The sequence below is a fragment of the Bremia lactucae genome, linkage group LG15 (assembly GCF_004359215.1).
Source record: "Bremia lactucae strain SF5 linkage group LG15, whole genome shotgun sequence".
In the NCBI taxonomy this organism is placed as follows: domain Eukaryota; phylum Oomycota; class Peronosporomycetes; order Peronosporales; family Peronosporaceae; genus Bremia; species Bremia lactucae.
Window position 1 is genome coordinate 381,842 of NC_090624.1, and position 14,532 is coordinate 396,373.

At 49.1% G+C, this 14,532-nt stretch overlaps 4 protein-coding genes across 4 annotated transcripts; 2 read left to right on the forward strand and 2 right to left on the reverse strand.

The window, feature by feature from the left end:
- The first annotated feature begins 1,685 nt into the window (after positions 1-1,685).
- On the forward strand, positions 1,686-4,214 carry CCR75_008124 (uncharacterized protein). Its single transcript, XM_067966178.1, has 2 exons — positions 1,686-2,059; positions 2,140-4,214. The coding sequence occupies exons 1-2, from the start codon at positions 1,813-1,815 to the stop codon at positions 4,113-4,115; spliced, it is 2,223 nt and encodes a 740-aa protein (XP_067819282.1). The 5' UTR covers positions 1,686-1,812; the 3' UTR covers positions 4,116-4,214.
- Positions 4,215-4,242: 28 nt separating this feature from the next.
- On the reverse strand, positions 4,243-5,757 carry CCR75_008125 (uncharacterized protein; the record flags this gene model as incomplete). The annotated part of the gene is made up of 1 exon (XM_067966179.1): positions 4,243-5,757. The coding sequence occupies one exon, from the start codon at positions 5,755-5,757 to the stop codon at positions 4,243-4,245; it is 1,515 nt and encodes a 504-aa protein (XP_067819283.1).
- Positions 5,758-6,335: 578 nt separating this feature from the next.
- Positions 6,336-8,071, forward strand: CCR75_008126 (uncharacterized protein; the record flags this gene model as incomplete). Its single annotated transcript, XM_067966180.1, has 2 exons — positions 6,336-6,366; positions 6,462-8,071. The coding sequence occupies 2 exons, from the start codon at positions 6,336-6,338 to the stop codon at positions 8,069-8,071; spliced, it is 1,641 nt and encodes a 546-aa protein (XP_067819284.1).
- A 173-nt stretch (positions 8,072-8,244) lies between these two features.
- Positions 8,245-8,982, reverse strand: CCR75_008127 (uncharacterized protein; the record flags this gene model as incomplete). Its single annotated transcript, XM_067966181.1, has 1 exon — positions 8,245-8,982. One exon carries the CDS (start codon positions 8,980-8,982, stop codon positions 8,245-8,247), a length of 738 nt encoding a protein of 245 aa, XP_067819285.1.
- Between the last annotated feature and the right edge of the window lie 5,550 nt (positions 8,983-14,532).

Consider the following 14,532-nt stretch of genomic DNA (forward strand, 5'->3'; position numbering starts at 1 on the left):
GGCATCTCTGTCCAATCGGACAGCATGGCCGAGATGGCATCGTTCCTTACGGTCGAACTCATTCGTTCGACCGCACTCCTTTCTATGTCACTTAGAAAGGAGTAGCTATCACGGAAACGTGATGCGTATTCCCACTATCATCTAACATATCCATGGTAGATGAAGGAAATGTGGTCCTTGGACGGACTACAAAGTGCTACGAAGTGTAACGGGGCAGTACGACTTGTACTGGTTCAGTACAAGTCCACTTCGCACTGCTTCAGTTGCGAGTGGTGCCCTACGTTATTTCACGTACACTAGTACGTGCAGAGGAAGACTTCTCTTTAAGGTAACTAGCTTAAAGAGGGTAAAATAAAAAATGTATTAATATAATTAAGTATCTCTTCTTTCTATCTGTTAACTCTAACTTAATTATAAACTAATACTAAACATGCAACTGAAATATTATCTTATCTGTAACTCTCTTTGATTACCTCTACAGCTGATTAGTCTGCGGAACAAATAAATATTTATAATGGCCTATACCTATTTATGGATAAGAATTCAGGATATTACTATATAAAGTAATATCCTCCAAATATTATCTACCTAATAAATAATATATTAATTAGCAACCTTTAAGTGTTAATTTCATGTAACGATACACCCCGTTACAGTTGGTATACATGATCCAGGAACATAAGATTTGCCTCCTTGCCTGTGGTCGATGGTTTACATGGTGCTAAATGCACCATTTCTAGTTAAGTCTATTTACAAAGACGAAGAGCCTCGTCCGACCATAGTGGTCGGGCGGCATGCCACCATGAATTATAGATTTACCAACTTCCAGCAATCTGTTGGGATCGATAGCGGATTCAATGACGCACTGCTGGACGGTGAAGGCTTAGCGGGATTGTGCAACATAGGGCAACTTTACCCCGTTCCAGAGTTTATCATGTTATGTAAATCTAAACATTATCTTTTAGCCAATAGAAATGTGACTTTGTATCGTTGAAGTCTTGTCGTTGTGACAATTACCGATTTGTTTTTTTTGCATGCATACGATCCGATTTTTAATTCAAATGGATCTATTTTTGCATCCTGCCATCAAAATAAATGTTGACTGCTAATGTCGTTACTTTTCATTCTTTTTGCCTTTTGTTCGACGATGAGCGTCCCAATAGCCTCTTTTCTGCGCGAAATTGGAATGCGCCCAGAACGCGCGGAAAGAAGCTTCGGCGATAAATCAAAGTCTGGAACAGGTTACCCATCCCTAGCGATAAAACCCAAGAATACATTGAGCGTCTTTAAAAGTCTCACTTATCGCGCCTTTTTTCTACTTGTTAATGACAGTGGTGGTACCACTCGCACGCCACGGAGGTTTAGGGACGAAAGTTCAGAAAGCCACGCTCGTGAAATGATCCGGCAACTTGAGGTCTTGCTTCTAAATGTTGCCTTTTTTTTCTTCCGACACACTTTGGGCTTTAATTATCAACCCTCGCGGTGTGCCAAAACAAAAACAGACGATCGGTCACCTAGCCAGCTGGTCATTGCGTGCGACTTTTTTTTTATAATCTTGATGCAGGGATTTGGGCTATAGCCTTGTTTTTTCCATTGGCGCCACATGTGCCTGCGCATATCAATTCGCTCAGTACCCAATTCACTCGGAAAGGGCAAGACGACATCATTCACGTACGTAAAAAAGTGCCATGGCAATTTGCCATTTTGCACAAACTCGTTGTCTTGTCTTATTGTATCGTCACATCGTCGACACTTTCTGCAGGATTGGCGTTGTGAATATCAAAACTTACACCGAGTCGCATTACCCTCCTAATGGAAGAGCACAATGGTCCCTTTGTTGAGCTACGGAGCGACACGTCCAAGAGCAGTGGGAGCGCACGTCCGTCGTATAGCGGCAGTCGACAGAGCGTCAGTCGACAGAGCGTCAGTATGAGTCACAGCCGAAACCACGCTCGCAGCCGCGTTCTTTCGCACAGTGTCAAACCCTATACCGATGCGGATGCAAATGAAACCATATTGCTTGCTAACGCCCCACCCAAGTACACTGGTGGCTTCAACGGTACGAAAAAAATGGGTCTTTTCGTGTTGCTTGTGGCAAAGTGATAACGTAAACATGTGGCCCCTATGTCATTTTTGCAGACATAATGAAGCAAATTAAGGCCAAGAATTATTACACGCAGCAGTTTCAGCGCATCCAGCAACAGACTAACATGGGGCGCTCGCTTTACTTTTCCAACGTGGCCCCAACATTCTACGAAGACAATTACCTTGCCATTGCGCAAGAGACGTCAGTGAATCGAGTGCGTGCGTGTTTCTTTATTGGATTTGTAGGTCTCACGTCGCTTTATGTAAACGAGTGGCGAAGTCACAAATGGGCTCCATCCGATGCAACTGGGCGGACGGCGCAAGATGAAAGGACAATAATAGCCCTAACCTTTGGTATCATGTTGCCGAGTTTGTTGCTTGGAATCGTTGCGACGTTTACCAACGTTGGTCGAAAGTTTCTCGAAAACGTCACGGCCATGGTATTTGCCACTGTTGCAATCATGATGATTGCAAAGAAACCTGTGGAAAAGGTTCGCGGCCCCATTATTCCATTGCTTCTCCTCTTGATCCCAATTTTTGGCATCACGCGAATGCGGTACATAAAATCGTGTTGCATTGGGTGGGGCATTTTTTTCACTTACCTCATTGTGATGATGAGTGTCCGCCCTACCCTCCCGAACCCCTCGCTTTTTGATTCGTACACGGACATTTCGTACCAAGCCATTAATTACGGCATCACAGCGATTGGGGGAATGGTGTCCCAATACCGCCAAGAGTTGTTGCGTCGTCGTAACTTTTGCTTGCAATTGCCTTTTTCCGGGACCATGGATGCGGACGCCGTGGACGAAATCAAGACGGACAAATTTAGCAAAAAAGCACTTTTGCATCGCGTTTCCTTGAAATTTCGCCATCCCGAAGTAGAAGAGTGTTTTTACCGATATTGGTATCTAATTGACCCATTTCCGTACGAAAACCCAAATTCTGGCTCGTTGCACCAGGGCGTTTTCCGCACGATCCGATTTGCCATCTGGACCTTGTTGCTAAACCAACTCGTGCTCCTTTTGCAGGACATTAAGTTTCTTCGAGTGAATCGAGACGCACTTGTCGATGACAGTGATTTGACCTATGCGCTTGTGCTGCGCTTTGGCATTACGGTGCCCTTGTACCTCTCCGCAGCCTTGTTCATGTATTTCGTGGGCAAAGCCTTTTACGCGCGGTGGGTGAAAGAGGCCGAGGAGGCCAAGCACGCGGCTTTGACTCGGGACTCCAGGGTGACTATTAGTATCAAGCATCATGACAAGAGCCCCATGCGAATGGAAGACGACGCATACGATACGCCACGCATGAAAGCCGTGGTCGAGGCCGCCCAGGTGCAACAGGCCACAAAAGACCGGCTATTGGATCTTTTTATCAACAAGGGCGGGTACGTTCGTTCGACGCAAATTTTTTCGTCCATTGTTATTGCGTGTCACGTTTGTTGCATGGGCATTTTGCTCTTGGCGGTTTCGACGGGGGCAAAAATTGATGCATTTGAAAACACCAATTTTGGCACATCGGGACAACCGAAACCCGTGTATTACATGGGTTTTTTAAACGCCGTCTTGTTTGCCCATCGATCCGGCTTTCGCGTACGATTCATTTATGCAACATCGACGACGTTTGTTGTGGCATTGGGTATTCTCATTGCCGCGAGTAGTCTCTCCCCGGCGCATTACCAACAGTACGCCGGGTACATGTCGGTGATTTTTCTCATGGGAATGATGATCTCGTACGAGGAAGAGTGTTTGCGACGCACGTTTTTTGTGCTCAAATCCATTCGGACACTCGAGTTTGAGGAATGGTTTCGAGTCGTTTTGCGTATTCAGGGGTGGGTGAAAGCACGTTGTTGCAAAAGGTTGCAAGATGTCCGTTCCAAAGGCAACAACGATTTCGATGCGAATCGAACGATAGCGCCCGCCGTGCTTGTCAACACATCGGCGCAGATGGCATATGCCTCGAAGCTCGGAATGTACTCGCAAATGTTTAACATTCTCATTGCAATTGCCGACGTGATCACTAGCAACTTGTAAGGAGAATGAATGATGGTCGCGGTGTTGTTAATGTAGTAATGGTGTGTGTAGTGTACGCAGCTAATGCACATAATAAAAAAAGGACGTTTTGTGGCATTATTTGCATTACTTTTGCCTGAAAAACGTGTTAATCAAGTTCATCAACACTTAAGGCTTGAAGGTGCAACAATGTGAAATCTTCCGACATGTACGCCCGATTAGTGCCATCAATTTTGACCGGCCTTGGGAGAGGCATAGAGTTGGTCGGATCGAACGACTGGCTTTGAGTCGCTCGAGTGGGACTGTCGTGTCTAGTCGCCGCAGTGCTACTGCTGGTGCTTTCATTCGGTTGAAAGTGGCCCGACTCGCGCAATAGATTAGAAAAGTACTGCAATTCGTTTCGGTTCCATTGCATGTCTTTTGCACTTGCAACACTGGCTCTTTCGACAAAAGTGGCCAACCCCTCAAGATGGTGCAACGGTGGTTCTTGAGTGGCAGGAAACCACTGGTCCAAGTCGCAGTCGGAGATTTCCCGCGGTGACGACGAGTGGCTACTGTGATCGTATTTCACACTCGATTCGATAGAGCTCTGAAGATCAATACTCGTGCTTGTAAACTCGTTAAGACTGCTAATGTAGAAACTCGAGACCGTCACTCGCGTAACATCCGAGATGCATGGCATGCAAAACCGTTCTTTGCACGGTTTTTGTGTGCGATACTCGAGTCGAAAGACGGTACACCATTCGCGGCATCTGCGACATGTATTGCGGCGACAACCCATACAAAGTTTCACAGTCCCTCGCAAAAGCGATGCTTTTTTCATGCAAACGTCACACGACAGGCTCGTGGAAGGAAGGCGGTCGGCACTTGTGGCCATTCGAGCCGAGTAGGCTTTGGCACGTGCAACGAGCATCAAATTGCCAATGGAAAGCATGCGCTCCGCTGTAATGAGTTCACTCACACTACGTGGAAGTGACCCACCCATCGAAGACGTCCCCATGACAAAACATCCGACCCACTCTTCGTGCACCTGTCGAAAGAGATAACACAAAGAAACCGAACTGCGCTCCAATCGATGTTGCCGGTATACAGGCACTTGATCCAAATCAATCGAGTCCATGACGCAATAGACAAAATACCGTCCCCGTCGATCAACGATGCGGCCAATGCGATTGTAAAAGAGCAAATCTCGGTCGTTAATAAGCGCCGCAGACGTCGGAGTCTTGAGAGCGAGCCACTTGATTCCTGAAAAGACGACGCGACAAGCAGCTGCGTTCCGTTCAAACACGTGCAGCACACGCGCGTCCAAACACTTGTCCATGAGCACACTCACGCCAATGCGCATGCTCTCCGTGTCGTCAAAGTACGACCCATGCACCATGTCTTCAACCGTGCCTGGAATGACGCCGCTGCAGAGATACACGCGGCTGCTTTGACGGGACGTGGCTTGTCCACGTTCACGGTAGACGGTAAGCGACTTTCTCCGCTTCACGAGACGCCATTGCTTTGACGTGGCCGCGAGTTTCTTGTGCGCGTGAAATTGGTCGTACGCCTCGAGTGCCTTGTGTACGAGGCCGTCGCTCGTTGTTTCGAGTTGCCGCTGGCGGTCGAACGAGAACTGGAGACTCGGCAAGCCACCGAGCGAGTCACTGACGTCGGTCATTCCCACAATGGCCCACAACGACGCAATTCGATGGGCCCGCGAAGTGACGATGACAAGAGGAAGCGCTCATTCTTGCACGTGTAGGTTGTATACATGGGTATACAAACCGATGCAAGTCGAAAGACTCGACATGCGTGTATAAACCGGACATTCACTGTATGTGCCACGACAACACGTTTCGACACGACGCTTTTGGCCTTGACAAACATTCGTGGATAAAATGGCTCCGTTTAACACGACGTGATTGGCGCAAATTAAATTAGTGGATGCGACAACGAGTTGCCGAGGGGCTGGCTGCTTGTTGGGAGCTGCACGCAGTATGAAGTTTCATTTCAAGCAACTTGAGGTTTAGGGGGGGGGGTTACAATTGCGTGCGACACTTTCTCGACGTGAGGGGAGGGGGGGGTCCGCTACGAGCGAAATCCATCCCTCGGTTGCTGGGCGAGTCGTGTTCCGTACACTTCAAAGTTTCTTTGCTTACCGTCTGGTCGGGCTTGTCACGAACAGTAACTCGGTCGGTTGTGTAGCCGCACAGGATGTATACTACTTCATGAAGCAACTCAGTTGCCATCATCGTGATGATGGGGCGCGGCATTTCTTTTTGCCGTGGTACGATTCCCTCCCACGTCCTCCCTCCTTGGGTTGTTTTTGTGTATTTTTTTTTCAGCTAATACGATCCGTTTTTTTTTTTTTTTTGGCGGGAGAGATTGAGTGCAACCGACTCGTCGCACCCGACGCGCGGAAGAGAGTGTTGCGTCGTAGCAACAAAGTGGCCACTTTTGCTTTCCCAAGTCGAAATAAAACCGTGGCCATTTCATTGCCTCAAATGAACAAGGAAAACGCCAAAGTGCGCGGCAACCAGCGAAAAATGACCTTCCAGCGTCGCAAGCAGCCACAACTGTTGCCAATGGACCCGAACGCGCCAGATACGAGCACATTCTTTGGCACCGTGGGGTCCCCGATCAAAATGGGTCCTTTGGCAGCCGTAGGGCGACGTGCAGTCAAGGCTTCAGGACGTGTCGGTGATGGACCCGTGGATTCGGAGGCGGCTACGCTTGATGTGACGCAAAAGGCCGCGTTTCGGGAGGAATTGCGTCGACAGAAAGCCACGCCACGCGTCGACAATGACGACAACGACACGCAAGTGGCAACGATTCGGCAACACGACCATGTGCGTGCACGGGGCAACTCGACCGAGTTTCTTGGCCAGCCCACGGAACCTGTGCAACAGTTAAAGCTCGACGGCGCACGGAAAGCCAAGATCCCGCACTTTATGTCGGCGTGGTTCAATGCAGGGCAAGACGCCAAAGCCACGACGACGGACACAAGCGACATCGAGTCAGTTCGGACCAATTTAACGAGTATTAGCGTCGGGGACCATGAACACGACGTGACGCCATTAAAATCAACGAATGTCGTGGCCACGAATCCCCCACGCGGGTACAGTCAGCACCTTGATTTCCAAGAGATTACCCTTGGTCGAATGATTGGTGAAGGTGCATTTGGGAAAGTTCACGAAGGCAAATGGCGTGGCAAAAGTGTGGCCGTGAAACTCTTGATTTGTCAAGATCTTCGTCGGGATATTTTGCATGAATTTCAGTCGGAAGTCGAAATTATGAGTGTGTTGCGGCATCCAAATATTTGCCGTCTCTTGGGGGCGTGTATGGACCCACCCCATCGCGCTCTCGTGGTCGAACTCTTGCAGCGTGGATCGCTCTGGGGTGTCCTTCGTATGAACCGCAAATCGATTGATCAAGACATGCGCACGCGCTTTATTTACGACACAGCCAAGGGCATGGCGTATCTCCATCATTTTGAACGCCCGATTCTCCATCGCGACTTGAAGAGTCCCAATTTACTCGTGGATAAAAACTTTAATATTAAACTCTCGGACTTTGGCTTGGCACGCGTAAAAGCCCACGTGCAAACGATGACGGGAAACTGTGGCACGGTTCAGTGGATGGCCCCTGAGGTGCTTGGGAATCAAAAGTATACGGAAAAAGCCGATGTCTTTTCATTTGCAATTGTTATTTGGGAGATTGTCACGGGTGAGTGTCCATACGACGGCATGAGTCAGATCCAAGCCGCACTTGGTGTGCTTAATCGAAATTTGCGTCCCAACATTCCTAAAGATTGTCCGCCCTTCTTCTCACGTCTCATGAAAGCGTGCTGGAATCGCCAGCCAGAGCTTCGACCAAGCTTTCCGCACATTGTCAATGCCTTTCGGACGCACCAGAGCTCCATTTCCGAGTCGCGGGCCACTACAAGCGCGGCCGCCGCGGCAAAAGCTGCCATATCCGCGTCCGTGTCTTGAATGCGGACATCATGGGGAAACATTGCCTTGGGATAGAAAAAATGAAAAAAAAAAGTTGCTTACGACAGATAGAAGAAATGGCAAGAGGGTTGGGATCGTAATGAAAGAAAAAAAAATGTATTGAGTTGCCATTTAAACTTTAAAGTGGCCGTCGAAACGGTGAAAAAAAAAAGTTACACAGCGACCTTGGACACGACGCCGGCGCCGATTGTACGTCCGCCTTCGCGAATGCTAAACTTCATTCCGGCATCCAACGCAATGGGGTGAATCAATTCAATGTCAATGGCCGTATTGTCCCCTGGCATGACCATCTCCGTGCCCTGTTTCAGCAAAATATTGCCCGTCACATCCGCGGTCCGAAAGAAAAATTGCGGACGGTAGTTGCTAAAAAACGGTGTATGACGCCCTCCTTCTTCTTTTTTCAACACATACACTTCAGCCTCAAACTTTGTGTGTGGGTTAATCGTCCCGGGTTTGCACAAGACTTGGCCCCGCAGGACTTCATCTCGCTTAAGACCACGCAACAATAATCCGACATTGTCCCCCGCTTGGCCACGATCCAAGGATTTTTTAAACATTTCCACACCGGTGCATGTGGTTTTAAAACTTGGTTTTAAACCCACGAGCTCCACTTCGTCCCCTGTATTAATCACACCTTGTTCCACACGACCTGATACGACCGTGCCACGACCGGAAATTGAAAAAACGTCTTCGACAGGCATTAAAAAAGGTTTTTCAAAATCCCGCACGGGGTTGGGGATGTACGCGTCCACTTCGTCCATTAACTTGCGAACTGCGTCGCGTCCAATATCATGATCACGGCCTTCTACGGCAGCCAATGCCGATCCCTGCACCACGGGAATGTCGTCCGCAGGGAAGTCGTACGCTTCCAAGAGTTCGCGGATCTCCATCTCCACGAGCTCCAGCAGCTCCTCGTCGTCCACTTGATCCACTTTGTTTAGAAATACCACTAGGGCTGGGACACCTACCTGTCGTGCCAATAAAATATGNCCCTCGTCGTCTGGGTATCCGTTCGCTCGCCACCTCTCTTTTCCGATCACCAGGAGGTGGAACTGCATCTGAGGGACACCTTAGCGCCGCAAAGGCCGCCGAATCAGTTTAAAGTCACTTATCCTATCAAGACGAACAAGCCCGACCGAGTGCTAGCGGACCTACACCATGAGTTAGCGAATATGGAGGTCGGGCACGGAACAACAGTTCACACATGGGACGCAGATGTGGCCGAAGGCGTAAAGAGTATCCAACGTATAACCAAACGCGAAAAACAACGACGTAAGCGCGTCATTGAGAAGATACGTCGAAGAAATAGGGCACAATTAATGGATTTCAGCCAATATGGAAGAAATGCGGGAGGCACATCTGATACGGCTGGGCGACCAGCTTGCACGCTCTACGGCGCGGTTGCGGTGGGCGTATAAAAGTGTATCCGATTGGGAGAGTGATCAGCATGTCACAAATATCACCCAGCGACACGGAGCGGCGTTCCGGAGAGACATGACCATAGCGGATAGGTTTGCTGTGGAATGGTCTCCAGTTCTGTGCACGATTCATCGAACAGTGGAGCTGGATGACCTCCCCACTAAATTCGGTGAATTTGTATGTATCCCGACCGGGCAGAGACTGCAAAACCAAGACAACGCTCTTCTTCTACAGCCAATATCTGTGGATGAAATTTTGTTAGCCGTCGCGGCGCTTGAAAGACACAAGGCGGCAGGTCAAGATGGGCTAAATAATGACTTTTACAAGGACTCAGCGGCTTTTATGGTTCCAGCACTGGAAACGATATGCAATCAAATTCTCCAAGGGGCGGAGATGCCACATTCTTTTGTTGAAGCTCTCGTTATACCGCTGCGGAAAAAAGGCGACTCGACTGACGCAATGGATTATCGCCCGATCTCGTTACTGCAGACGAGTTACAAGCTCTTCGCTAAAGTACTTGCCACCCGAGTACAAAGGGTTCAACAGCGGGTCATCAGTGACTCCCAACAAGGGTTTGTACACGGACGCCGTATGCAAAAAACTGTCATGATGATGTTGGCCCAGTTAACTACAGCTCGGGCGGAGGAGGAACTGGACGCAAACAACAGCAGATGTATTCTGCTCTTGGATTTTAAAAAGGCTTACGACACCGTCGACAGAGAGTTTCTATCGGAGGCTTTACGTCGATTTGGTTTTGACGAACGTTTCGTGGACCTAGTGACGCGTCTACATCGAGGCACGGTAGCCCGTTTTGTGGTGAATGGACAACAATCCAAGGCGATACCGGTAGTCTCTGGTATACGTCAAGGGTGTCCGCTGGCACCCCTATTATTCTTGGTAGTAGTGGAAGTCCTTGGTATTGCCCTAAGACAGGATGGACAGCTAATGGGGCTACGTGTTCCTCGGCAGCAACAGCGGCGACATCTATTCTCAGCGTTTGTGGACGACTCTACTCTGTTTTTGGAAAAAGCACAGCAGATACCACACGCTCTCAGGCTCGTCAGACAGTTTGGGCGACTTTCTGGCCTACACGTCCAATCGGCCAAGAGTAAAGTAATCTTCCTCAACACGGCGGTTTCTTTGGCCACTTGGCACGGAATCGACATTGTATCTCCCGCAGACACGACCAGGTGTCTTGGGTACGAAGTGGGAACCGGGGAGCTGACTAACAAAAACTGGGCCCAGCGTATTCGCAAGATCCAGCGGCGACTCCTGACCGCAACTAAAGTGGCTACTAGCGTGGAAAATCGGGTACTCATTTTGAACTCTATCGTTCTACCGTCGATTCTGTTCACGGCGATTGCATTTGATCTTCCAAGATGGGCCGAAGTCGAGCTATCCAACCTTTACAAGCAATTTCTCTGGGCGCACGCTACATCGACAGAGCGGTGTCGGCACAAAGTCAATCCGGGTATTCTAGTGACGCCAAAGAAGGCAGGTGGAGTTGGACTCGTTTCCATTACGGTAGCGATCAAGACACAAAGACTAAAGCATGCAGTGGTGTGGCTAACGCAAAAAGAGGATCGGTATTTCGGAGCATGGCGCACGTGGGCATATCGGGACCTACCGACTTTACAAGCGACCAGGGTGACTCCAAAGACGCCAGATTCGGGGCGTGCACGCCGTCAGACGGACCATTCACCTGGATACACGCTCCTACAAGCGCTAGGGGAATGGTTGGCTCCTTCTGCTATTCAGTTGGTAGGAGTCCGATCACGGGTCTCCGAGCATTGTAGCGCGATGCTCCAGGGGGTCAGTAGTTGGTGGGAGGATGATGATTGGGTCCTCTCGTATTATCAGGCGTACCCGCCCCGTGGAGATGACACCAATATTTGGCCTGCGGAGATCACAAGTTTTTGGGCCATTTCGATTGGAACGATAATCCATGGGTCCTGGACGAGCATGGAGGCACGCTGAAGCACCGCAAGTATAACAGAATAGCCTCATGCTCTCTGGCCGACTTGCACGTGCGTCGGACTGGACCGAGGGAATTTGTTTTCCGACTTCCTGTACGGGCAAACCAACCTGGGCGACATTCGGCAAAGACACTTCAACGGTGGGCAACGTCTATATTATTATCCTCACCGGATATTAACATTGGAGGGGACATGACAGCTGCTCCGTCTATACAGCTGCTTCACGAGTCGCCATTTACCGATTCGTTCTGCTGGCTCCTTCGGGGAAACGGCTGCATCGAGGGTCGGTCACAAGGTGCAGCAGCCACACGTATTGTGACATTAAAACAGGGTGAAGATGGACTACGCTGGTTTCTCGAGGGTCGCATCCCGGAATTAAAAACGGCACAACTACCGCAGGCCCGGCAAATCAGCACGAGGATCGGCACTATTGGAGTAGTGTTCGCGGCCCATCCACAGCTGCATCGATTTCCGTGGAGTGCTCCGGCAGACACGGCGATGCACCGTCTATCGAAAGCTATAGGTCTCCAGGCCTTCACTTTCACCAAAGAGCCTTAGCGCAGCCATTGAGCGATTCGTGGACCGCGCGATCGTGGCCGAAGAGGCCACAAGCTTCCGGAGAGACGCCATGAGAGCTAAAGATGGAGGTGTGAGGAATTGACTGGCGAGTGTGAACGGGGGTGCGAGCTGAAAAACTATTGGCGAAAACGAAAGAGTGGAGTTGGCATAAAATAACCTAAAAAACGTTTTTTTTAATCTTTTTCTCATGAGGAATACGGACTTTTGACGTTCAATGTTCGAACGGGGTGTGTCACGTTAAATAAATATTCTATCCTTGAAGAGGAATTTAAAAAAATTATCTCCTAAGCGAGGAAATCAATATAGAAGTACAAAATTATTATCTTTTATTAATATTCACTTAATAGTTCCAATAGTATTAAAGTTGGTAATATTTGACGCAATCAGACATTATTAATTCTATGATTGGTTTATTTTAACTTATAATCAACCCCACGAGCTTTCAGGCCCTTAAGAAGGCTATCACGCAACGCGTGAAAGGTTCACTCATTCAAGTAACCTTGTATGGAACGCATGAGCTTGGTCGTAGGCGGGCCAGCCGTTGGCGCCATACTGTTCACACTGAATCATAGCCAAGTTCATACAACATGAACTCGACGGGGCCCAGGGAAAAGTAGCCTTGATTTAATACCAAGGCTCCCAACTCGCGTAGCAACAGAACAGCAAAAATTTGTAGCTGATATTCAATACACAGTAAAAGGTCAACTGTACGATGATGATTTCATGAAATTAGATTTAGATGATAAAAATAATGTCATTCTAGGATTACCGTGGCTCAGAAAGTACAAGCCATGCATAAACCGGCAACATCAAGCCGTGACAATCTCGTCGTAAATCATCTGCTCAGAATTATTAAAGCAGTGCTCGCCAGAATCGAACTGGCGGCCTTCAGATTATGAGACTGACGCTCTACCAACTGAGCCATGAGACAACTTCTCAATTTGCCGGCAACCCCACAACTAATATTCCAGAAGAACCCTTTCCCCTCTCTTCCCAGCTGCTTTACCGTCTTTTCTTATGGAAAGGTTAGAAGCCGCCTCTTTTTCGCATGTGCAGCTGCCGCGTGTCGCAATTGGCTCCAATGTTGGGTTCGCGCCCAGTATCCAGCCGGATGTCTCACAGTGCCCATCTTCCTCCAAAATTTTGGTAGGAACTGGAAATTCAGCGGACGGGGCTCATGGCGCTGAACATGTCGAATCTTCATCTCGTCCGCCTGCGATTCCCTCTCCTAAGGTTTCCGAGCTTTCTAGGATGGAGGGTACGATGGATGTAACTATGAGTGCTACACCAACGGTGCATACAAACGTTGATCGGAATGTGTCTGGCTCGTCTGCTGAGGTGGCTTCACCTGCCGATGAATCCATGGAGCTTTCGCCTTCACGTGCTGCAGCTCCGCTTCCACGCTTGGATTCACGTCCAACGTTGGCTGACGTGCTACTGCAGCAGGAAACGTTACGGCGCGACTCTGCTCAAGCTGACGCTGCTCGCCGTCGTGTCGAAGCTCCCAAACCTCTCGCCTGCGACATTGAAGCAATCGAGCGTCAATATGCCGCGGGAGGAGACTGGTCGTTTATCACGTCTTGTATGGAGCACGCACGTCCTTATATGCTTCCGCGCTCAAATTTGACATGATAATTGACACTGGCCGGAGCCTGCGAAGACACCACTGATGATAATCATGGCATTGCATTCTGGCAAAAGCCACGGCAATAAACACCTAGAAGAACTTTACAAGCAAATTGAGATCGGTCAGATCTCCAAGCTCCCAGGCGGAATTCCTCGCTTAAAGGTCAACTCGAGGGACGCGTGTCTGCGCTTGGAGCGCACGAAAGTAAATATAATTGATGGTGTCTACACTTTCAAGGAATTTGACATTCTCAGCGGACGGTACTTTATCGACATCTCCAACGTACTCGGACACGGAAACCGACGTTATCTTGCACCGCTTGTTCCTCATTGGATGCAAACCGGTGTATGACACGTTCCGCGAAGTGAATCTGGCGACTGGTATTACGTCCGCCGAGTGTATTTTCGGTCATCCTCGTGTCCAAGCGCGCTGATGGTAAATGGATCTGTTTGCGGTCAAGTGTGCTTCAACAATAAGCTGCACCCTGCACATGGCAAGAACGCTCCGTTCCAGTCTGAGCGTTTACCATCCGGCTATCGCTCCCACCATGTAATTGATCCTGATGCACCTGCAGACATTTTTCCTCCGCCAAATGTTGTTCCTAAGACTGGCCTTCCTAAGACTAGGCAGCCTCAACGACCGCAATGAACGAATAACGCACAAGCCGCGGATGCAGATGCGCAGCTGAAAATAGCCTTGAGCTCAACCTCACTGCAGCGAGCAGTTGAGCAATTCAAACAAAAGGAAGGTCAGCTTCAGCGTGGGGCTCAGCATGGACAGCAACTCGCTGTCACTGATAGTACCAAGCCTCTAAACACCGCTGAGGCGTTGTCTATTTT

What these genes read in the sequence shown, in the direction of transcription:
- CCR75_008124 (XM_067966178.1), top strand. Translation starts at nt 1,813, where the DNA reads ATGGAAGAGCACAATGGTCCCTTTGTTGAGCTACGGAGCGACACGTCC. An exon ending in GTACACTGGTGGCTTCAACG is followed by an intron (nt 2,060 to 2,139) that starts GTACGAAAAAAA and finishes TCATTTTTGCAG; the next exon opens with ACATAATGAAGCAAATTAAG.